The 25973-nt window shown below is 39.5% G+C and overlaps 1 protein-coding gene across 4 annotated transcripts in view; it reads left to right on the forward strand.

Annotated features, from left to right (window-relative positions):
- ZMYM2 (zinc finger MYM-type containing 2) overlaps positions 1-25973 on the forward strand; it is a 76238-nt gene that overhangs the window by 46381 nt on the left and 3884 nt on the right. For all 4 annotated transcript variants that reach the window (XM_032219544.1, XM_032219547.1, XM_032219546.1 and 1 more), the window contains 13 exons: positions 3081-3231; positions 5779-5951; positions 11526-11691; positions 12997-13031; positions 13627-13756; positions 14163-14278; positions 15873-16047; positions 19952-20059; positions 23084-23178; positions 23542-23710; positions 24103-24254; positions 25068-25182; positions 25609-25860. In XM_032219544.1, coding sequence (XP_032075435.1) covers positions 3081-3231; positions 5779-5951; positions 11526-11691; positions 12997-13031; positions 13627-13756; positions 14163-14278; positions 15873-16047; positions 19952-20059; positions 23084-23178; positions 23542-23710; positions 24103-24254; positions 25068-25182; positions 25609-25860 — 1837 coding nt within the window. The remainder of the gene's footprint in view (positions 1-3080; positions 3232-5778; positions 5952-11525; positions 11692-12996; positions 13032-13626; positions 13757-14162; positions 14279-15872; positions 16048-19951; positions 20060-23083; positions 23179-23541; positions 23711-24102; positions 24255-25067; positions 25183-25608; positions 25861-25973) is intronic.

Below are 25973 nucleotides of genomic sequence, written 5' to 3' on the forward strand. Positions count from 1 at the left end.
AAATACCTGTTCCTTTAGATATGTCCCTTCATTCAACTTCCAGTTACTGTTTCATACCAAAGCAGTAGTGTATTTCTTTTTTGTTTGTATTTATTTTTCATCCAATTGAGGACTTTGGAGTTGTAATACATCAAAATCACACAGCCATCAATAGAAAGAAATCAAACACATCAACAACATCAGTAATACCAAATCAAACTCCTGAAGATGGATAGTGAAAGGTCAAGTTTTTTTTTTTAAACCTTATAAAAGTGATGGTCTTCTAAAACATCAGGAGAGGATGCTTTATGAAATCTGGAGATAGAATGTTCTAAAGTATGGGGCTACAGCAGTGGTGGGATTCAAATAATTTAACAACCGGTTCTCTGCCCTAATGACCATCTGGGTGGTGGGGCTCGGTGGTCATGTGACTGGGTGGGTGTGGCCAACTCAAGGTCACTCAGGTCGATGGGCGCTTCACCTTAGCTGTTACAATGTAATGAGGGTTAACTGGAGAGAGTTTCTGTAAGCAGGGCAATAAAGATTAGGCTAGGAACATCACCATAATGTTTCCTTCCTGCTTTCCTTACAGGATTAGTCCTGTAAAGTGGGAAAAAACAAAAGATCTCTTCCAACAACTGGTTCTCTGAACTGGTTAGAAAGTTACCAACCGGTTCTCCCGAATAGGTGTGAACTGGCTGAATCCCACCGCTACAGTGAATGTCTGTCATCTTACTGATGCTCTCCTTACCGTTCTTCATTTAGAGGAGAGCTTTCTAACAGGCCTTTCAAAGGCTTTTTTCGTCAGATGGACAGATTCATTCTGGCAAGGCAGTACTTGATGTGCTTACTACACCATAGGTCTTTTTAAAAAAGTCATACACCAACTGCTTCAAAGGAAACACAACTTGATCCAAAATAACTGCTGGGAATGATATTTTTGATATTTATTGATGAAGAGCATCTCAATTTTGGAGAGATTGATTTTCGGCTTACTTTGTCACGTCTAGAGGCTTGATGGATACCAGGCACTAGTTCAAGCTTACAATAGCAGCTCTGGTATCATCCAGAGTAACAGTGTACACCTGAGAATCATCTGCATCCTGGTGTTAGTTGATAAAACAGATGTTGTTGCTAATGTTCATAATTGCAGTAGTAAACATCCTTCATCAGCCAGGCAAAACCATCACTTGTTACTCAAGGAGAGGAGAATTTTGCAAGCACTGCGAGGCAGATCCCATTGCTTCCTGGGGATCCATTGTGAGCAAGAATTAAAGGCATTTAATTTGCCACATGAAGGACACAGAGCCAAGAGCCAAGGTGGCGCAGTGGTTAAATGCAGCACTGCAGGCTACTGCTAGATCAGCAGGTCAGCGGTTCAAATCTCACCGGCTCAGGGTTGACTCAGCCTTCCATCCTTCCAAGGTGGGTAAAATGAGGACCCAGATTGTTGGGGGCAATATGCTGACTCTCTGTAAACCGCTTAGAGAGGCCTGAAAGGCCTATGAAGCGGTATATAAGTCCACTGCTATTGCACAGTGCCCAAGATCTTAGACGTAATTTGCAAGATTGATTATAACTTGACAGTGGCGTTACTGGATATGCCAGGTTGCTTGTCTTTGGACTCCGATACTCTTAATGCAGCTGCTACTGTAGTCCCATATAGCATGTTGATAATTTATACTGGATGACAATCAGTTGTCTCTCCTGTCCCAGAATCCCCTTTTAATTCCATCACAGTAGACATGTTTAGTCTATGTGTCAGTGTAGGCAGCATTCGGCTTGGTGAATAAATAATGGAAGAATCCTTTCTTTGAGGACCTTTAATTAACAAGGTTGCACAAATATCATCATTTCCTTTGGGAAAAGATGTTTTTCTTCACCCATTTCCCAGATAATAATAGGTTCCTAGCACAGACCTTTGGCTCTGAAGCCACTGATATCAACCAGGAAAAAAATCAATATAATTAAGCACACTGCAGTGCCTGTAAACACCAACTAGCATTTAGAAGATATAATGAAAATTCTTTAATTTCACAACATATAGACAGATTTAACCATAGTTTCATTTGGGAAAATGTGATCATCCTAGTCCAAGCCAAGTCCAAAAACGGCAGGAAGTTTCTAGGAGATTCAATGGAATGATTATTTTATCCACTGCTGCCTGAAAGTTCCCATCTGCTACTATTCCCTCTAGTGGTGGGTTTCCATTTTTTTTTTACTACCGGTTCGCTCGTGCGTGTGCGCACACTCGTGTGTGCTCGCCCATGCGCACCACTTCTACGCGTGCGCAGAGGCGTCCAGATGGTTGGGCGGAGCCTCTCACTGCCGCCACTACTGGTTCGCCCGATCCGGGCCAAACCAGGAGCAACCCACCTTTGATTCCCTCCTTTTGTGAAATGCAGACACTGTAATGAAGAAATAGTAGTTATTCACTGGTGATTATATTTCTTTGCTTCCCATTCTCCATCTTTCTGCCCTTCTACGGTTTTATTTTGATTTGTTTTGCACTTGGTTGACAGACTCAGGAATCTGAACAATAAACATAAGTTACAAACCAAGAATATTTATTATAGGCAGAGAAGTATGTTCCCACCAAAATTCTTAAGCTCCGTAAGGTACTGAACTTATTTAACATAGGTACAGAGTCTATTTGTGGGAATTCACAGATGACCTGCCAAAATGTAACAGTTATGGGTAAATAACTAATTCATTTTGGGGGTAAAATGAATTTTTTTTCGTTGAGGGTAATGATGCAGATCCGTGAGATCCGTTATCAAATCAATGAAAAGAAAAACAAGCAAAAAATACGCAGAAGCAGCCCCCTCCCCTTAATTCACAAAGGGAGGGGTTACAGTACAATCAGACTTGCAAAGTTCTCTTGTTATTGCAACGATAAAAATAGTCATAGCCTTTCTGTGGAGCATCTGATTTCTTTTTGGCCTACTTAGTGGGACTGATATAAATCTTATCACAAGGTTGTGGTAACTGTCTTGACCATGTCATCTTCCTTACTCTCTACCATTTTGCTATTTATTTATGTAAAATCTGCTTGTTACTTACCAGATTGTCTACTGCGGTATTTCTGTTTCTTTAACTAGAACAAAGTGTACCAGTTTTGCAGTAAAATTTGTTCCGATGACTATAAGAAGCTGCATTGTATAGTAACGTACTGTGAATACTGTCAAGAGGAGAAGACTTTGCATGAAACGGTAAAATTTTCTGGTATCAAGAGACCATTCTGTAGTGAAGGTATGTTGAATATATGATTGCCAGTATAGTCATGTAGAAGTATAATAAGTAAACAAACAAGCAAAAAGAGTTGTGCAGAATTATTTATTACACTTCTCTATTGGTGAATCATGCACCTCAATGGCAGCATACGATAATAAAATTGAAAACTCAGTATAAAGTAAAACCAAAAATTAATAACGACAAGACAGATTATTTAAAATAGAAACTATCTCAGACTGTCTCAACCTAATCCATAACCACAAGGATCCAGCAAGATTAGCAAGAAAGTGTTTGGAGTCCAGTTCATGTGTAAGGGATGAAATGTCATTTACTTTAAATTGAAGTCAGTGTTTGTCAGTTGTTTCCTCATAAGTACTAATGGGACCAAGCTGCAATACTATGTACATTTCTGGTCACCATAATACTAAAAAGATGCAGAGATCTTAGATCAGGGGTATGAAACTCATGGCATCACAGCGTCGTCACATGATATATCAGAACTCCCTGACCCCCTCTTCACTAAAGTGGGTGTGGGCAGCGCATGACGTATCTGGCTCACAGGGCGGGAGTTTGACAGACCTATCTTAGATAATGTGCAGAGGAGAGCGACAAAGACAAATTGTTTGATGAATGGTTGGGTGAGCTAGCCTAGGAAAGGGTTGTAAAGTATTGTGTAGTGGTATATAAGTCTAAGTGCTATTGCAAATGAAGAGAAGGATTGGGTGGGGGGACATGATAACTGTCTTCCAGAGTTTGACGCGCTGTCACAGAGAGGAGGGGATTGACTTAGTCTCCAAAACACCAGAGGGCAGGACAAGAAGTAATGGGTGATCCAATCTAGAAATAAGGGTAACTTTTCTGACAGTGAGAACAATTAATCATCAGCCTCCTGGAATTGTGGGTGCTTCATCACTAGACGTTTTCAGAAATAGGTTGGATAATCATTTGACTGGGATGGTATAGCAATAGCACTTAGACTTATATACCGCTTTACAGTGCTTTACAGCCCTCTCTAAGCTGTTTACAGAGTCAGCATATTGCCCCTAACAATTTGGGTCCTCATTTTACCGGCCTCGGAAGGATGGAAGGCTGAATCAGCCAACAATAAATAAATAAATAAATATAAATATAAATGTAGTCACCAGTATAGGCAACAGAAGCATCCTGGAGAATGCCCTACACTCACATGCACAGGGTTATGGGACAGGAAAAATAGGTTTAGATGGATTATTATCTATAAACAATTATAACTGCCTGAAGTAAGCGTAATTTATGGGAAATCAGTGAATCCCCTTTGCAAAAGTTATGTTGGTATGGCCTAAAGGAGAAATTAGAGTTTGCATTGTGAAACATCAGATTTTGTACATAATTTGCAGCAACCTCATGTTGCTGCCCATTATTTCTGCTTTCTGTTGGATTTGGGGCTGTATATAGTGATTTAATAGCTCATATATTTTATGCTGCAATAAGTAGAAATGAGATTTCCTCGAGTACTTATTTCAAAGCAGGGTAGATTATATTCTGTTTCCCTGAAAATAAGACCCTCCTCAGATAATAAGCCCAATTAAGCTTTTGAGCGCATGCGCTAAAATAAGCCTTTCCCCCCAAAATTGCAGCACAGCAGTAGCCCTGAGGTGACCACGCTTGCCACCTCCTGCACCTAAAAAATAATAAGATCTCCCTGAAAATAAGGCCAAGACCCTGTCTTATTTTGGGGGGAAGCACAGTATACTGCTTAGAAAATCCTGATTTAAGTTTATAACTGCTTAGAAAATGAAACAATAATCTTGAACACCTTTCCAATTCCCGTTGAGTGGGTGTTTTTCCTCTTTTGCTATACCACCAGAAGATTCAGTGTAAAAAAAAAAAGATTGATATCAACCTCATTGGAAACAATAGAACTATTTGTTCATGAAAAATACTACAATATTTTGTTTCTTGTAGTAATGGTGCTATAATTTGTTCATTTAGAGCCAAATAGCTTTTTATAGGGGTTTAAAATAAATATATAGCTGAATGTATCCATGGCCCCCTTTTTTTAACCTGGATATAAGTGAATATATACGTATAGTGCAGGAAGTCCTTGAGTAATGACTATAAGGGGCAGGCTTGTGACTTACTGATTTTATCATATTTTTTGCAGCAGTTGTTAAGTGAATGCCATTGCCATTAAGCAAACCAATGCCATAAAACACAATAGTGTGACCAGGTGATACCTCAAATGGCCATTGAATTTAAAATCCAGGTAGTAAGTACTCTCAGGGAGGTCTGTTGTGGCTTCATATGGTTGCTTAGCAACTGGTTCTAATTCAAGCATTGCCTATAATTGAATCTAAAGATAACAAGGACCTCAAAGTTGAATGTGCAAACCATATATAATAAATAAAAAAGGTTGATGATTATTGACTTGAGGAGTGGCTAAAATTCTTTCTCAAAAATGGTATCACCATTTGCAAGAGAACCTTGTAATAGTTACGAAACTAAATGTAAAAATTCCAACTAAGAAACAGATCTGCAGTGGCACGTAATTTCGGCAAATCATCTAAGCTGCTTCCTTTTTTCCAGGTTGCAAGCTGCTCTATAAACAAGATTTTGCAAGGCGGTTAGGATTACGCTGTGTTACTTGCAATTTTTGTTCTCAACTCTGTAAAAAGGGAGCATCAAAGGAACTTGATGGAGTAGTAAGAGATTTCTGTAGTGAAGAGTGTTGCAGAAAATTTCAAGATTGGTACTATAAGGTATTGCAATATTTTACAACCCTCTTTTATGATGATTGCTAAATTACATATCTAAATTATTAGTGATCTTCTACAATATTGGTGTCTGTCTGTGTGTCTCCCTCCCTCCCTCCGTATATCTATCTATCTATCTATCTATCTATCTATCTATCTATCTATCTATCATCTATCTATATGGTGAAACTCGAAAAATTAGAATATTATTCAAAAGTTCATTTATTTCAGTAATGCAACTTAAAAGGTGAAACTAATATATGAGATAGACTCATTACATGCAAAGCAAGGTAGTTCAAGCCTTGATTTGTCATAATTGTGATGATTATGGCTTACAGCTCATGAAAACCCCAAATCCACAATCTCAGAAAATTAGAATATTGTGAAAAGGTGCAATATTCTAGGCTCAAAGTGTCCCACTCTAATCAGCTAATTAAGCCATAACACCTACAAAGGGTTCCTGAGCCTTTAAATGGTCTCTCAGTCTGGTTCAATAGGAATCACAAGACTGCTGACCTGACAAGTTGTGCAGAAAACCATCATTGATACTTTCCATAAGGAGGGAAAGTCTCAAAAGGTAATTGCAAAAGAAGTTGGATGTTCCCAAAGTGCTGTAGCAAAGCACATTAATAGAAAGTTATGTGGGAGGGAAGAAAAGTGTGGAAGAAAAAGGTGCACAAGCAGCAGGGATGACCGCAGCCTGGAGAGGATTGTCAGGAAAAGGCCATTCAAAAGTGTTGGGGACTTTCACAAGGAGTGGACTGAGGTTGGAGTCAGTGCATCAAGAGCCACCACACACAGACGGATCCTGGACATGGGCTTCAAATGTCATATTCCTCTTGTCAAGCTGCTCCTGAACAACAAACAACATCAGAAGCGTCTTACCTGGGCTAAAGAAAACAGACCTGGTCTGTTGCTCAGTGGTCCAAAGTTCTCTTTTCTGATGAGAGCAACTTTTGCATCTCATTTGGAAACCAAGGACCCAGAGTATGGAGGAAGAATGGAGAGGCACACGCTGCAAGATGCTTGAAGTCCAGTGTGAAGTTTCCACAGTCTTGTTGACTTGGGGAACCATGTCATCTGCTGGTGTTGGTCCACTATGCTTCATTAAGTCCAGGGTCAACGCAGCCATCTACCAGGAGATTTTGGAGCACTTCATGCTTCCTTCCGCAGACAAGCTTTACGGGGGTGCTGACTTCATTTTCCAGCAGAACCTGGCACCTGCCCACACTGCCAAAAGCACCAAAACCTGGTTCAATGACTGTGGGATTACTGTGCTTGATTGGCCAGCAAACTCACCTGACCTGAACCCCATAGAGAATCTATGGGGCATTGCCAAGAGAAAGATGAGAGAAATGAGACCGAACAATGCAGAAGAGCTGAAGACGGATATTGAAGCATCCTGGTCTTCCATAACACCTTAGCAGTGCCACAGGCTGATAGCTTCCATGCTATGCTGCATTGAGGCAGTAATTGTTGCAAAAGGGGCCAAACCAAGTACTGAGTACATATGCATGCTTATACTTTTCAGAGGTCCAATATTGTTCTGTGTACAATCCTTGTTTTATTGATTGCATGTAATAATCTAATTTTCTAAGATTGTGGATTTGGGGTTTTCATGAGCTGTGAGCCATAATCATCACAATTATGACAAATCACGGCTTGAACTATTTTGCTTTGCATGTAATGAGTCTATCTCATATATTAGTTTCACCTTTTAAGTTGCATTACCGAAATAAATGAACTTTTGCACAATATTCTAATTTTTTGAGTTTCACCTGTGTATGTATGTATATGTGTGTGTGTGTGCGCGCACGCACACAGATCTTATAAAAGAATATATACCGTATTTTTCAGAGTATAAGACCCACCAAGATTTTGAAGAGGCAAATTAAAAAAAAAAGTTTGTGTACTTTGCCGACCTCCCATTTGTGAAAATGGACCCATTTTCTTTTCCAAAAAAGAGGCATGTATAGCCTTTAGGAGGCTTGTAGAGTGCTCCTGGGGGGTGAGGGTGGGGCAAAATTGAGCAAAAAACAGACCATTTTTTGTTCATTTCTGCCCTCCCCAGCCCCCAGGAGCACTCTGGAAGCCTCCTAAAGGCTATGCATAGCCATTTTGGTGAAGGGACAGGGTTTCAGGAAGCCAAAAATGCTGTATTCAGTGTATAAGACGCACCCAGATTTTCAGCCTCTTGTTTGAGAGAAAAAGGTGTGTCTTATACTCCGAAAAATACAGTATATACTGTGTTTCCCCGAAAATACGACATGTCCTGAAAATAAGGCCATGCCATATTTTTCGGTTGGGCAAAAATATAAGCCCCCCCCCCCCAAATAGGCCCCCTGGACAACCCTCCCTCCAGCCAGGCAAAGCGCCACTCACCAACCTAGTGGTATCCCAAAGGCGTCAAGCCATGGGAAACAGGGGGGCAAAGGGGCTCATGTTGCTTGGCGCCTTCAGGATACTGCTAGGTTGGTGAGTGGCGCTGTGCCCAGCTGGAGAGGGAGTTTGCCGGGTGGCTGCTCTCTTGCAAGCGGGCTCCCGAAGAGCTGGGCACAGCCTCATGGGCAAACGGCTGCCGGAAGTCTCTTGTCGGATTCGGTAGCCGATCTCCGGAGTTTGGAAGCCGGAGAAGAAGTTGGTGCTCTGGCCCTGCAGGGAGAGCTGGGCCAGGGCATGGTGAGGCTGGGAGGCAAATGAGCTGGGGGTGGAACATGCACTCGCGCAACCCCCCACTCCAGCCGGGCAGAGCGCCATGCACTGACCTAGGGGGTATCTCAAATGTGCCAAGCCGTGAGAGCTGGGTGGCGGGCAGAGCACCCTGTGGCTTCACACCTTAGGGATATCCCCATGGTCAGTGAATGGCGCTCTGCCTGGCTGGAGAGGGGGGCTGCCGGGCGCCTGCTCGTGAGTGTGGTCACCTCATGGCTGCTGTGTTGCGCTGCTGCGACAGCGCAACACAGCTGTTCACCCCTGAGTCTGTGCCTGGCTCTTCGGGAGCCTGCTTGCAAGAGAGCAGCCGCCCAGCAACCCCAAAACAATAAGTGCTCCCCCCCTGATAATAAGGGCCAAGCCATATTTTGGGGGGGGGGTCAAAAGAAAATAAGACCCTGTCTTATTTTCGGGGAAACTCTGTGTGTGTGTGTGTGTGTGTGTGTGTGTGTGTGTGTGTGTGTGTGTTGCGTGTTTGTTAAGCTCTTATTAAAATTAAATGCAATACTTCGGTTAAATAAACAATTAATATTCAAATCTCATTTTTGTATCAATCCATGTTCATTTATTTCTGTTGAAGAAATAGGCAAATGCTGTGGTCAAGTATCTCTCAGCTGAATGTTGAACCCGAGATTTATAGTTCAAACTTTTACTAACAATACGAACCTGACTTTCTAGACGGGAATTAATCTAGAATATTTCTGCAATGATAGCTTTTATTAATGTCTTTTGCATAATTTCACGGATTTTCTCTTTATCAGATTTTTGTTATTTTTTGTGTCCTAGGCGTAATTTATTTCATGCATATATCAATTTCTGTTTTTGCTATTGATTGAAAACAATGTATAAAATGCTTTTTGTTTTGTTTATGTTTGTTTTGTTTGACATAGAGATATCCATCTTCATTTATCCTAAAATTTCAAGAAAAAAAGTGACCTAGCTTTATATTAGATATTTTCAAGAAAGTTGTTTTTGTATCATGGTTGTTTTTGTTTTTCTCTTTGCTCCAAAGAAATACTAATTATTTCCTTTCATCCATTCAGGAATTTTTTTACATTTCCCCCCTTTTAATTTCAATTCTTCTATTAGAAGCAGTGCTTTTTCAAAAACTATTTAATTGCTTTTCCAGCAACTATTTTCTTATGCTTCTCCTAGCCAACAAGAGAATAGCAATCGCAATAGCACTTAGACTTATGTACCACTTTACAGTGCTAGATAGCCCTCTCTAAACAGTTTACAGAGTCAGCATATTACCCCCAACAATTTGAGTCCTCATTTTACCCACCTTGGAAGAATGGAAGGCTGAGTCAACCTTGAGCCTGATGAGATTCGAACTGCCACATTGCAGCCAGCCAGCAGTCAGCAGAGGAAACCTGCAGTACTGCACTCTAACCACTGCGCCACTGAAGCGCATAGAATGCTTGTTAAGATATTTTGTTCAAGCCATTATGGGAATTCCCACTGAAACCCTTCCCAGTATGTCTATTGCTGTGGAAGTAGACTTAGCTCAGCAGAAACATGAGCCGCTTACTCAGGCTCCTCTCATGCATACTTCTGCCAGACCATTAAAGATAGTCCTCAAATTCATTTAGTGGCCATTTCAAAGTTACAATAGCATTGAAAAATGTGATTTATAACCTGCTTTCATACTTAACTACCATTGCAGCACCCTGCACATGGTCACATCATCAAAATTTGGGTGCTTGGCAACTGGCATGTATTTATGATAGTTGCAGTATCCTTGGTCATGTGATCACCATTTGTAATCTTCCCAGCTGGTTTCCAGTAAAGTCAATTGGGAGTGGGGAGCCAGATTTGCTTAGCAACTGTGTAATTCCCAATTGCAGTGACTCACTTAACAACTGTGGCCAAAAAGGTTGTGAAATGGGCCACAACTCATTTATTCCCTTTAAAAATGGGAGATAATCCTCCACAGTGTTCTCTGACTTTTCCCTTTCCTTACTTTCTCATATTAAAATGGGCTCAGATTTTAAGGTAAAGCAGCATCCCAATATCAGAGTTAGATTTAAAGACCTCAATGTTGCCCTTGTGCATTTCTAAAGAGATTAGCAATGAAATAATTTCTTTGCTCCATTCTTTTTAATCCAGTGATTTGTCCTAGTGCTTGCCATGCCATCTGTTCCGTGCCAGATGTTGCTTTTTTTAAAGGTCTCCAAGCCTATATTGCACCTCTGTCTTTTTCTGGGCATGGCTGCATATTTACTGTGCCCATCCATTTTCAATTCAAGTGGATATCCATCTTTGAGTTGGTAGCAAGAAGAAAGCAATGCAGAGACACTTCCACTCTGAATAAGATGTCTCAGCTTCTTAAATGGCAACGGGTCACACTATTCTTGAGAAAGCTACTTCAGTTATCTTAAGAATAATGTTTTCACCAGTTTCTAGAAGGTCAAACATATGGGAGTGATACATGCTTTGGAGAGTAAACTGTTTTAGAGAAGGGAAAATGTTCTCACCCATTTGGCTCCTCAAGATATCTCTTAGCCCAATAACAACATATAGGCTTCTTTCTACAAGCATTACCAATGCTTTCCTTGTCAATCAATGAAAACACAGTAGCCTTTCTTGTATACTTAATTTTGTTCAGAAGAGTATCAGTCCCTTTTGAATTTGTTAATCTTATTTTGCTGCTTATGTTTGTTTGTATGCATTATAGAATTAGAAAGTATTCTCATAGGTAAGGATATACTACCAGAAGCCTCAAATCTTCTCAGATTTTCTGTCTTCTTAGAGAGCCCAAGGCATTACTCAATCACGGAGAACTTCATAAACCAACATTGCATTAAAGCATTTATGTAGCACTAATTCTTTTTCCAAATCATTTTAGCTAACAGTATTTTTTTTAAGGCTGCAAGATGCGACTGCTGTAAAAGTCAAGGAACTCTTAAAGAGAAAGTACAGTGGAGAGGGGAAATAAAGCACTTTTGTGATCAGCATTGCCTTCTGCGTTTCTACTGTCAACAAAATGAACCGAATATGGCAACACAAAAAGGACCAGAAAACTTTCATTATGGTATGTTCCTTTTACCAACAACTCTGTATATTAATTTTTTTAACATTTCAAAAAATGGCAAGTTGAATAAGCTTCTAGAATAGAATAACAGAGTTGGAAGGGACCTTGGAGGTCTTCTAGTCCAACCCCCTGCTTAGGCAGGAAACCCTACACCACTGCAGACAAATGGTTATCCAACATCTTCTTAAAAACCTCCAGTGGAGATAAACCATGGGCATAGTTTCCCAAGCCATGTGAAATAAGTTCTTATGAGGCTGTATCTGAATAGCAAATGTTTTCCTTTTGATTTATATTCAAACTTGCAATTGTTAAGAGTAAAATGACATTAAGGTGGGCATATTATTATCTGAAGGATTGCACTAAACATACCTGTAGAATTAATGGTGCTAGAGACGGTGAAACAGCTGCAACATGAAACTGAGTTTTTGATCCTGAATGTCCTTTGCAATACTACTATGAACAATCCTGAAGCACATTTGCTGATTGTGTGATGCCTGATCGCTACCTTACCATCAATCCTAGACTCTCAAGGTGATTGATTTGTGCAAAATGAAGTTGCGCAAGTATTTCTTTTTTTTTTTAGCACTAATGAAAGGCTGCAAGATCTGTCTCTAATCTGTAAAACATTGCTTATAAAATCAGGAATAGAATAGAATAGAATAGAATAAGAGTAACAGAGTTGGAAGGGATCTTAGAGGTCCAACCCCAGAAACCCTACACCACTTCAGACAAATGGTTATCCAACATTTTAAAAACTTCCAGTGTTGGAACATTCACAACTTCTGGAGGCAAGTTGTTCCCCTGATTAACTGTTCTAACTGTCAGGAAAATTTCTCCTTAGTTCTAAGCTGCTTCTCTCCTTGATTAGTTTCCACCCACTGTTTCTTGTCCTGCCCTCAGGTGCTTTGGAGAATAGCTTGACTCCCTCTTCTTTGTGGCAGCCCCTGAGATATCGGAATACTGCTGTCATGTCTTCTCTTTTCTAATATCAGATAACAGAGCATACTTTACTTCAACCTAGGAGATAGGATTACTGAAAGTCTAGATTATCACACATTAGATGAAATTGGCTAGTATAATTAACAATCTGGCTACATAGTTTACCATTTTTTCTTCTACAGAAAGGTGAGCATGCCACTTTCCCCACACTTATGAAATTAATTGTTTTGACAACAGCTTACTGTTTAATCTTTTACTGGGTAATCTATAAACCTAGCATGACTAGGATAAGATATTGTGGCATTTATCAGCTACAAATTATTGTAAGTAACAAATTATGTTAAAGTTGTTATCTTCTGTTTATAGATCAAAGCTGCCAAACTCCCCGAACAAAAAACACAGTAAGTGAATCTTGAAGTATTCAAAATCTGTAGCTAGGATAACAAAATCCCTCATACCCTGAGGGAAATTGTATACTATTTTCTGTCTTAACCCATAGAATTCCTCATTATCTGCTAGGATGCATATCCTGTACATTTAAAAAATATGACAAGATATGACAGGTTGTATTCCTTCATGGGTATTTTCAATATTGTAAACTGATATGAGTTACAGTGAGAAGACTGTATATTTATACTTTGATATTATATGGCTCTCAGTGACCAATATATAAATGTGAAATTGTTGAGCTAACATACAAATACAAAGTTGCAAATAATAACAAGACACATATTTATTTTAATGAATAAATTGTGTAGTAATCACTTTTGTAATAATTTTAAGTAGCTAATTTGTTTAGAACCCATTATTCTCCATTTAAAATGATAAATTAAGGGACTTGATTTTTGAAAATAGTTAGCTAAGGATTTTGAGAAGTTTTCTCCTTTCCTTCATGGATTCTTTTTCTCAAATGAATCTTCCTTCCTGAAAAAGAAGTTGAAATATAATTTATCATTTGCAATTCCTAAAATTTACTTTTTTAAAAAAAATCTGCAGGGATCAGCCCCACCTCCTTCCCCTACACCAAATAAAGAAATGAAGAACAAAGCAGTTCTCTGCAAACCGCTAACGATGACAAAAGCTACCTTCTGTAAACCCCACATGCAAACAAAATCTTGTCAGACAGGTATTTATTTAATAGAAGTTCTTATGTATGGCGTTCTGTCAGAGTATACATTTACGGTTGGGTACAGTGGTGGGATTAAAAAAAAATTACTACCGGCTTGGTGGGTGAGGCTTGGTGGGCGTGGCAGGGGAAGGATACTGCAAAATTCCCATTTTCTCCCTACTCCTGGGGGAAGGTTACTGCAAAATCTCCATTCCCTTCCCACCCCACTAACATGCTTCCCAGTTCTATTCTCCTGTTCAGGGCAACAAAAGAAGATTGGCTGGGAGGCAGTGGGGGTGGAGCCAGCCTATTTGCTGGTTTTCCGAACTATTCAAAATTTGGCTGAATACCACCTCTGGTTGGGTCACTTTATGAGATGTATGCAGTGGTGGCAAGTAACATTACCAATTGTCTTTTATTGTAGATGATGACTGGAAGAAAGAATATGTCCCCGTGCCTGTTCCTGTACCTGTATATGTACCTGCTCCTATGCATATGTATAGTCAAACTGTTCCAGTTCCTACAACGGTTCCTGTTCCAGTAAGCTAGGTTTCAGTCTACATTTGAATTTCATTTCTCTCTCTCTTGGTTCTATCAAAATCCACCATACCAGCATTCCTGGCTTCCTTGCTTGAGGAAATACTTGGGAGATGCTGGAATTACCATATTTTTCGCTCCATAAGACGCACCAGATCATAAGGCGCATCCACCACCAGTCAGCTGCGCGACGACTGGATCCTGGCCTCCCGTAGCACTGCCGATCAGCTGGCTGGCTCACCGGAAATGCTACCATTGCTGCCTCCTCATGTCTGCTGCCTCCACCAGGGAATGCTGGAGCTTTTGCCACTGAGCAGCTGATCGGTAGTTGGATCAGCCTCCTGGAATACTGTGATCAGCTGTTCAGGGCGGCGCTGAGACAATATTCACTCCATAAGATGCACAGACATTTCCACTCACTTTTGGGGTGAGGGTGGGGATTGCATCTTAAGGAGTGAAAAATATAGTAATCTTATCCTAGTGTAATTCATCTTGGCTTCAGGTTTACTATACAACACAGAGCAAACAAAAAGTGAAAGGGCCAGGCCCCAGAAGGGGAATCTGTTTTTTAAAAAAAGTAATAGAACAGCAGGCAAGATCAAGAGGGATCTATGAAGATCATCCCAGGGATAAAATGGTGATCAGGGATTGGCCTGAGGTTGGTAAAATGAGGACCCAGATTGTTGGGGCCAATAAGCTGACATTTGTATATCTCTCAGAGAATGCTGGAAGTACTATGGAGCGATATACAAGTGCTATTGTTATTGCTATAAATGCCTGCAACAAGCTAGGTGACAGCGGTTCATATTTTCTGATATATACATGTTTAATTCATAGTTAAGCCTGCATCTTCACTTCTCTGCATTTTTCATCAACCACTCCACCAGATTAGACTATCAGTACTCATATGCACTATATCAATCCCTTTTCTGTTAGTTTTATAGACTCACCACACATCTATTTTTCTTCTATTCATTTAATTTGTTAATATATTATCATTATTTCTCTTCTACTTCTCATTCTAAATCATAAATAGATCTGTCTATAGCTACTCAGATGAAATGTCAATCGGAGCTTTGGTTAATTAATGCTTTCACAATACTTTGTAATTTTTATAAATTCAGGGAAGATGCAGCCTAAGCCAGGGGATGTCAAACTTGCAGTTTCATGGCAGCCTCACGTGACGTATCAGGACTCCCCCCCCTTTGCTAAACAGGGCATGGCCGTGGCCAGCACATGATGCATCTGGCCCATCGGCCGCAAATTTGACAGACGTGGTCTAAACAATCAGCCTAGCTATCTTGCCAGAGGTAGCATAATTCCCTACTTATTTATTGTATTTATTGTACTGATTAGGGCCAGTCTGCTATAAGCGCAACTAATGTTTGACCCCATGCATGTTTATGCTATTGTAAGTAGGCTAGGATTCAGAAGGTACTTTTCATACCAAAACCCCATCATCGGTTCAGGGGTACATACAATAACATGGATATTTTAAAATACCATTAAATGCTACAAAGGCTTTATCCAGTTCTTCTCTGTATTTCACTTGATAACAGCCCTTAGCAAAGTTACAATATTATGATTTATATTCTAGGTCCCGGTTCCAATTTTTCTGCCTACTACGCTGGATAGCAGTGAGAAGATACTTGAAGCAATAGTAGAACTAAAAAATAAAAATCCCCCCAGTCCTGAAGAGACTTTGGATTCATTGAATGTAACAGAAGATATTTCTGGGGAAAAAGAGCATGTAGAACCTGCAGAGATGCAAAGTATGCCTTTAATTTTTATTTTGCCAATATCAGTGGCTTATGTCATTAGTTTTTCTGTCATACGTTGCCCATCTTTGATTTACTTACATAAACAGTATAATTTTTGCATCAACCAATTAGCACAGCATATAGCAATTTCTGCAGTTGCAATACCAGGAAAAGGAACTACATGAAAGAAAGTAGAATAAAGCTTGAGTGACTCAAGGAAATGAAAATATGAGCTAGGTATGAAAAAGAAACAAACTATTGTTCTGTTTGAGTTAGAGAAAGGACGTGATAAAGCGAAGAGGCTGAAATTGTAGAATGTTTAGGATGAATACATACAGAGTTGTAAGTAAGTTGCTAAATGGAGTAAGAATGGTACAGGATAGAAGTAGGTATGGGTGAAAATAAATTGAATGCTTAGTAAATTACTCAACAATGAGCAGAATATAAGACCAAGATGTATAATAAACAAAGACATAAGAAATAAAGAATATGTGTGTTAAACATTAGAGATGTGCTTATTGGGAATATGAATTTGTGCATACTTTTTTTATGATGCCAGATTGAGATTGATTTATAGCAGATGTTAGATAAATTGTATAAGTATTACGGGTCTGAAAAGTGAATGTCTTAAAGACCAAGGTAATTGTGTTTGAGAACATAAAATGAAAATGTTACACAGTAATGGAAAACTGGAGCACCTACTAAAATGTTTATTACAGATAGGAAGATGGCTAGGAGAAAAGTGGTGAGCAATATGTGGTTTCTTCTAAGGAGTATATGGTCCTCAGAAGAAGCCAAAATGGTTGGGTACAGGAGTGTACCTCTGCCTTCATTTTTGTTATACAGAACTGAATATGTCATGAAAACATACAAATTAGTATAGTGGCGAATATCTGTAGCTCAGGTGTAGGATGAGGTTTTATTACCAGGCTACATAACATCTTCAACGGAGTTTAGGGGATGTCAGTGTCAGTGTTCTGTTTATAAGGGCTTAGGTGTGGGTGTGTCAAGTGAGGATCTTGTGACAGGTCTTGTGATGAGTCATCTGTGAGTCTTGTGATGGGTCTTGTGATATTACCTCAGGTCAGGGTCGTTTGGAGGTGAACTGCTGGTGTGTGTGAGCTGGGGAGGGGAAATTGCATGAGGTGGTTGAAGGTTGGAACTATCTCTGGTTGGCTGTGTGGTTGATTTGGATTCTGAGGGGTTCGTAGGCTGGTTGTAGGTCACTATGTCCGTTGAAGATGTTATCTAGCCTGGTAATGAAACGTTTGGAAACCAACCCACAAGCTCAGAGAGCGAACCTTTACCCTCAACATACAAATTAGTTGAACATTGCAGAAATTTTAAAAATATGTGTGGTAAATCAATAGATGGAATGGGTGTTATATGAATGTGGATTATCCCAAAACTGCTTCCCCCCCCCCCAAATAAAATGCATGCCCCTTCCCCTTTGACAACATTTTGCTGACTCCTGGGGCGGAACGGAAGGATTTATATTCTTTGCAGTCATCAGTCGTTGAGGCCACTTGGGGGATTAACAGTATCCTCAGAGTGCAAATGGGTGTGGAGCTTTCTTGGAAAGGTTCCAAGTCCTTCTTGCTATGTGTTGTACTGTGTTGTAAACAGGAGATAGGTGGTGTCGCATCACTCCCCCTCTGTTGAGGGAGGGCTGTTCAGTTTTAATATATGTATATATAGCCTCTGACTCACTTTTCAAACCAATGGTCATTCTCTGTCCAGAATCTGAACCTTGCTGCCTTTCAAAGAGTGACCCTTGTCTTTCAGATGCAGATTTACTGCTGAATCCTGTCCTGTGTTGTGCCATGCATTTGTGAAGTTGTTGTTTGATGTCCCCAATGTACAGGTCTGAACATGTCTCATTGCATTGTACTGCATATACAACATTGCTCTTATACAATACAATACAATAGCAGAGTTGGAAGGGACCTTGGAGGTCTTCTAGTCCAACCCACTGCCTAGGCAGGAAGCCCTAATGCCGTTTCAGAGAAATGGCTATCCAACATCTTCTTAAAGACTTCCAGTGTTGGGGCATTCACAACTTCTGGAGGCAAGCTGTTCCACTGATTGATTGTTCTGTCAGGAAATTTCTCCTCAGTTCTAAGTTGCTTCCCTCCTTGATTAGTTTCCACCCATTGCTTCTTGCTCTACCCTCAGGTGCCCTGGAGAAAAGTTTGACTCCCTCTTCTTTGTGGCAATCCCTGAGATATTGGAACACTGCCATCATGTCTCCCCTAGTCCTTCTTTTCATTAAACTAGACATACCCAGTTCCTGCAACTGTTGTTCATATGTTTTAGCCTCCAGTCCCCTAATCATCTTTGTTGCTCTTCTCTGCACTCTTTCTAGAGTCTCCACATCTTTTCTACATCGTGGTGACCAAAACTGAATGCAGTATTCCAAGTGTGGCCTTAGCAAGGCATTATAAAGTGGTATGAACACTTCACGTGATCTTGATTCTATCCCTCTGTTTATGCAGCCTAGAACTGTGTTGGCTTTTGTGGCAGCTGCTGCACAATGCTGGCTCATATTTAAATGGTTGTCCACTAGGACTCCAAAGTCCCTCACACAGTTCCTAGTATTAAGGAAGGTACCACCTATACTGTACCTGTGCATTTAGTTTTTCTTGCCTAAATGTAGAACCTTACTCTTTCCATCATTGAATTTCATTTTGTTAGATATGTTCAACTTTGTCAAGATCTTTCTGTATCTTAAGCCTATCTTCTGAAGTGTTGGCTATTCCTGCCAGCTTGGTGTCATTGATTTGTGTCTGGATGTTTTGTCCTGGGGTTGCAGAAGCTTCTGTCTTAATGTATTCCTGGGTTTAAAGTGTGCACATATGTGGTGTTTGTTGAAAACCCTTCTGAGATTTTCTGATATTCCTGCCAGGTATAGAACAACAAGGTCACTCTCTTTTGTTCTTCATTTCTCTGTCTGTCATGGCACAAACAGTGCAATGTTATATATGCAGTGCACATGCAACAAGACATGTGCAGATCTGTACTTCATAAACACATGGCACAACATACTTAAATCTAGCAGAAAATAAATCCTGTGAACCAAGTTGGAACCATTGGAACCTGAACAAACTCAGTTAGGACAGCATTGATAATTTTGTTCCTTTCGGCTTTTTTTCTGGAAGAAGTGATTCAGCATTACTAATAGCAACCCCCTCCATCCTAAGGGATGCAGTCAGTAAGGATCTGTTCTTGTAGAAGTAGGCAGCTAGATGCATTCCCACTCTTAGCAAAGATAAATTCAGATATTAGAATGTTTTCCTCCCTGAAATTGTATTTCTTGTATTTGGGATATACTTCTGGATATGAAGTACACCTACTACAAACCTGAATTTCTGTATGGGAGTATCTTTGGTCGGTAAAACTTTGGTATTTCATGAGGGCATTATAGGAGCTGTGTAATTCAATTACCAAAATGCCCACACATACACCGAGAAGGAGAGAGAGAAATGGGTATAGGTAGTCAGTCTAATGAAGAAAATCTTAAAGTTCTAAAACTCAGTTTTATTTGGTTTTGGTATCTCATCCACACTATTTGGGAAGAGGATAATGTATATCAAGGTGCCTGTGAATATTGTGTTGTTAATTTCTGGTTTTTAGGCTTTGAATTATGTAATAGTCCAACTATATCACTTCATCTAATTTTCAACAGTCTTGTTGCTTTTTTCATTTTTTTTAAAGGCAGTGATGCTTGGATTAAGAAACGTTTTTCGTTCCTTAAATATTACATATTACTTTACAACACATAAAGGCTCATTTATATCAGATATTTTCATATGCTTGCCTGATTTTGCTGCCTTATGGCTCTAAATCACCTTTTATTGAATAGTGCATAGATTATACCAAAGAGAATGGTAACATATTTGTCTTTATTCAATTATAGATGTAATAATTGAGACAGAATTACTTAATTCTGTGACAGAAACACAGACAAGTTTGCCTGATGTCCCATATGAGCCAGACCTTGATATCGAGGTTGATTTTCCTAGAGGTTTGTACATTGATTTATAGCATGATTACTTGCTTTCTGTTTTAAATGATTGCTTCTAAATCCCCATGAAAAAATTGAGGTGGTTTATGATTACAGGTAGTCCTTGACTTACGGTTACAGTTGAGCTTCAAGTTTCTGTTGCTAAAGAGACAGCTGTTAAGCAAGTTGCGTCCTGTTTTACGACAGTTTTGCTACAATTGTTAAGTGAATCGCATGGTTGTAAGTGAATCTGGCTTCTGCCATTGACTTTTCTTGTCAGAAGGCAACTGTGAAGGTCACAAATGATGATCACATGACTTCAGGACACTGCAACTCTCAAAAATTATTTGCCAATTGCCAAGCACCCAAATTTTGATCATATATCCTTGGGAATGCTGCAGTGGTCCTAAGAGTGAAAAATGGTCATAAGTCACTTTTTTCAATACCGTTACCACTGTGAATGATCACTAAGTGAATGGTTGTAAGTTGAGGTCTACCTGTATTAGATTTTTAACTCAAACTTTTATGAATCTGCAATATTCCAGTGTCCATAACCAAACAAAATAGATAAATGTTCTGACCCCCTCCTCCGTCCAGTAACAAATGCCGAGACAAGCTTAGCTGGAATGCCACAGCACTTTATTAGCAGGAAAAATAAATCTTGGTGGCTGAAAGCCCAAGCATGACAAACAGATAAGAACCTTGGCAGCAACCCAGACTCCGACGGATACAGATAACAACTTCTCCAGCGTTGAGATTTAAGTTGAATTCTGCATCCAGACTCCTCCCAGAGTCTCTCCTTAAATATTATCTTGAGAGGAGCCTAATTACAACCACCTGGATCCAATTATCTTTTGTGTCTGCGTAGCTGTTCTCTTCGTCGATCTGCCCATCGTTGCCAGGCATGTCTCATCGCCACTGCCCCAAGGCCTGACGTCAGAAGCACACTCCCTTTGGCTTTCACTGCTACTCCATGCCTCAGGCGCCTCCTGGTGGCCAACCAGCCTCTCTGATCCCTACTCGGAGTCGGAACCCTGTCCAGGGTCCTCCACATCTTCCAGAGCCAATTCATAAGGCCCCTCGCTGTCAGAGTCTGTTTGCAGCTCCAGCGGCTCCTGATGGGCCACAACAGATAAACTAATAACTTTTCAAAGGAAAAATAGATGTTCATAGATGCTCTATTCAATCAAGAAATAAAAATAAGACCTAGTGCTGACTGCGACTCAGATCACAAATTTCTTTTTACAAAATTAAAATGTAAACTTGAGAAAGCAAATAAAACCATCAGACCAACAATATATGTCAATGGTACTCTTTATGTTTAGGCAGTGAGGCTAAAGAGAAGATTGAATTATATTTGATCAATAATGTTTGAAAAGGCACTATTGCCTCTTTAAAGAAATAAAGGATGATAATAATAAAACAGGGACCACAGATATATTTAAGCAAAAGGTTGAAATTAAGGAATCTTTCGTGCAAAGATGTCCAAGAGAAATCCAAAGTCAATAAGAAAGTCAGAGATAAATATAGACAAAATATCTTGGTACTGAGTCATCACAGGAATATGGGACAAGAGTACATTTAACTGCTAGCTGTTACATAAAACTCTGAAAGCTAAATTGTCAAAAGACTAAATGAAGGAAAATGGATGCTTTTCAATTGCAATGCTGCAGGAAATTGGTTTTATTTATTCATTGTATATGCGGCCCAACTCCTAGTGATTCTGCACAAGGCGCAAATATGGGAACAAAGAAAGTTGAAACCATATCATCTTAAGGGACCTTCATTCACTAGACCTGGCGAAGAGCCAGGTCTTCCAAGCCTTCAAAACACCGTAAGGTGGGGACCATCTTAATCTCTGGGGGAATCTTATTCCAGAGGGCAGGTGTTCCTACAGAGAAAGCAAGACCATGAGAGATGACACTCGGAGCACCCCAACCCTGCCAGGAAAACGCTTTAAGTCACAAGAAAAGCAAACCAATACTTCCATGAAGTTAAAAACAGACTGCCTGTAAAAGAAGTAGCAATGAAGCTAAAATTTCAGTATTTGAGCACAAAAGACAAACCAATTGAAATGCTTGGAAAACCTGAAGGCAATTATAAAAGATCCCTACAGAATACAAAGTGGCTAGGTACTATTATTAAGACAAGCTTGAGTTTACAAAAATTCAGACAGTTACTATCAGACAGTCTTGGCGAAATGAAGTCCATGGGGGAAATGAGAATTGCACCACCTTTCGGAAGGAACCAGTTTAGGGAAACTGACTTGGAACATTTTTGGAAAGAAGCTCTATGCATGAAAAGATGCAAAAAATCATATAGGAATAGGACAGGCGTGAGATTCAGCCGGTTCGGACTGGTTTTGGCGAACGAGTAGCTCCAATGATCAGCTGAGAGCAAACCGGTTCGCTCTGACGATCGCCCGCCCGCCCTTACGCTTTACTTACCTATATCTTCTCAGCTGATTAGTGCGGTAGAGCAGATTGCCACACCTCAGCTGTATTACTCCCCAAGCAGTAGTGTTGAAGGTAAGTTTTAGTCAAACTGTGCATGCGCACGTCAGGCACGTGTGGATCATCAAACTGGTTGCTAAACGTACAGGATCCCAACACTGGAATAGGCAAATTCCAGAAAATTGTGTTTGTGTGCGCGCGCATGCACACACATAAATTTATTTAATTGTATTATGTAGGCTACAGACTAGAATTAAAGTTGATGAGGATTCAGTTATTAAAGTATTTTATATATAGAAAGACCTGATAATTTAAGTAATTTGTGTTTGTTTGTTTTTGTGTGTGTGTCTGTTGTGTTTTACAAAGAAAGTAAAAAGGGAGTGTATGTCAGATATAATTGATCTGATAATGAAAATAACTAGAATATTTCCTTTCATTATTTGTTTTCTACAATTGTTAAAAGTATCTTTGAATCCTGAATAAAACATATTGTAAAACAAATAATTCCTTCATCATTTATAAATATATGTACAAAATGTTGGACTGCATGTTTACTATATCATTAGTGGTTACCCTTTTATATAATATACAGCAACAGAAGAACTTGACACAGAGAATGAATTTTTGCTACCACCTGTATTTGGAGAAGAATACGAGGAACAGCCAAGACCTCGAAGTAAAAAGAAGGTATAATTATATTTTTATTAGAGTAAACATAAATAGTGCCTTCTTTGGTTGTATCTTCTTGTGATGAGAGTCTGATAACTGTACCTTGAGGGGCAATGAGAAGTGACTTGTGCTTCTTGGTATTGTTTTATACACCGTGTGCCTTTCCAAATGTCATAATTTACAGTGTGAAATAGACATTGGCTTTTTACATACATTCATGAACACAACTAATTTAAGAATCTCAAGCTTCACTCCCAATGCCCGGTTCATAGTTGGTACCTATGGCTTACTTGGATCTCACTTCTCTTTAACAGAAAAAGCATCATTGACTGTTCAATATTAATAAGCACTATTAATTAACAAAGTCCATTTCGATGGCAGGGACTAAAGAGAAAAGCGGTGTCAGAATACCATTCTCAAGATGATGGCTCTGAGAACTCAGAGTGCAGTTTTCCTTTCAAGTATGCGTATGGTGTAAATGCATGGAAACACTGGGTAAAAACTAGGAACCTAGAGGAAGATCTGTTGGTACTAGATGAGCTAAAATCAAGTAAGTATCTCGTGTACCTTTAAATCTTTAGTTTAAAACATACAGACAGTATGTCCTGCAGATAAGACTGTAGACCTTGGATATGAATTAAGATTTTGTTTTTGTAATGGGGTTGTGAAGGGCACATTATGTGTTCGTCTTCAGAATCTGATCAGTCAAATGAGGTCATTGTATGGGAACAATTACTGCAAAGTCACGAAGCATTAAGCATAGCGTAGAAATCAATACTTTAAGTGAAAAGCCCTTACTGTATGTCTTATGTTTGAAAGAGGTTTTTATGGTGATGTTTGCAATTTTTGAATATGTTTCCTTTATTTTGTACTCATCTGCTGGGTGCTTTATTTTATCAATAAGAGACAGCATTACATGATACCCTACATTTCCCACTACAGCAAAGTCAGTAAAATTGAAAGAAGATATTATATCACATACTTCTACTGAGCTAAATTTTGGGCTGGCACACTTTGTAAATGAAGTCCGAAGACCAAACGGAGAAAACTATGCACCTGACAGTATCTATTATTTGTGTCTTGGGATTCAGGAAGTGAGTAATTTAAATATTAGATAAACTGCATGTGGTTGCTATTTTTTTTTTCAAATAAATGTGATTGACAGAACTTAGAATCATTAGTTGAAATATTAGTTGCATTTACACCTTCTACAAGCCATGGTTTAATGTTATGTAGATCGGTTGAAATGAACAGAAGCAGGTCCCAGGCTTATAGCAATAGCAATAGCAGTTAGACTTATATACCGCTTCATAGAGCTTTCAGCCCTCTCTAAGCGGTTTACAGAGTCAGCATATTGCCCCCAACAACAATCCAGGTTCTTTTTCTACTCCTGTTCTTCTATGGCAGGGCTGTCAAACTCAGGGTCGTGGGCCAGATGCATCACATGCTGGCCACGCCCACACCGGGTTTATCAAAGGAGAAAAAACTCATGGTGCGTCATGTGAAGAGGCTGTGATGATGCGACTTTGACACCCCTGTTTTATGGGCTGGAAAACTCTCATTTACACTCCCCGAATTTCAGCTTTTTGTTGCACACTATCTAAGGATCATGGTTTATAACAAACCCTGGCCAGTTTTTAAGAAAGGCTCCTCTAAGTCATGTGTTTTGAGATTGATTTGATTGACTTGAGATTGATCCTTGGAATAGAATGAGAGGTTGTGTAAAAATCACTCCCTACTTCCTTGAATGAATCCCAAATCCTTCACAAAGATCAAGCCAATTAGTAGTTAAATTAAGGTTGCTTTCTTATGCAATTATTTTTTATATGCATGCAAATGATCAAAAACAGTTTGGCAATCTTCTTTAGTTTGAATATACTAATTTTTATGTTCCTCCTTTTCTATAGTACCTGAATGGAAGCAATCGAGAAGATAATATCTTTTTGGATACTAATTATCATACATTTATGCAGGAAATAAATAAAATACTCAGAAGCTGGCAGCCCAGCATACTTCCAGATGGTAATTTTTCTTGTTTTTATATTTCTATTGTCTTTGGCTTTATGTTCCTTAAGCAATTCACACCAGAATAATTCATGACTAGTTGTTATAAGCTATGTAAAGCAGTGTTTTTCAACCTTGGTAACTTGAAGATGTCCGGACTTCAACTCCCAGAATTCCCCAGCCAGCGAATGCTGGCTGGGGAATTCTGGGAGTTGAAGTCCGGACATCTTCAAGTTGCCAAGGTTGAAAAACACTGATGTAAAGAATGTTGGGTTTATAAACACAGTTTAATCTTTAGTTAATTTGTTGGGCTAAGGTACTTGGTCTTAAATATTTCACATGTTTTTCAGATTAATATAGCTTCTTTTTTTATCTTCTTAGGTTTTTTATGTTGGATTTGTTTAGGTCTGTTTCTTTATAAGTCTTTTCTTTTTCGCCTGTCAGGTTCGATATTTTCTCGAGTTGAGGAGGACTATCTCTGGAATATTAAACAGCTGGGATCCCATTCTCCAGCTGCTCTTCTAAATACACTATTCTACTTCAACACGAAGTATTTTGGTCTGAAAACAGTGGAGCAGCACTTAAGACTTTCCTTTGGCACTGTTTATAGGCATTGGAAGAAGAATCCTCTAACGATGGAAAGCAAAGCTTGTCTTCGATATCAGGTTTCCTCGCTGTGCGGAACAGATAATGAAGGTATTGCAACTTTTTGTTCCAGTGGCAAAGTTACCCTACTTGTAAAGCAGTGGTGGGTTACGACTGGTGCGCCCCGGTACGGGTGTACCAGTGCCTGCCGGGAGCACCAGGTA

The sequence above is a fragment of the Thamnophis elegans genome, chromosome 6 (genome assembly GCF_009769535.1).
Source record: "Thamnophis elegans isolate rThaEle1 chromosome 6, rThaEle1.pri, whole genome shotgun sequence".
Taxonomy (NCBI): Eukaryota; Metazoa; Chordata; class Lepidosauria; order Squamata; family Colubridae; genus Thamnophis; species Thamnophis elegans.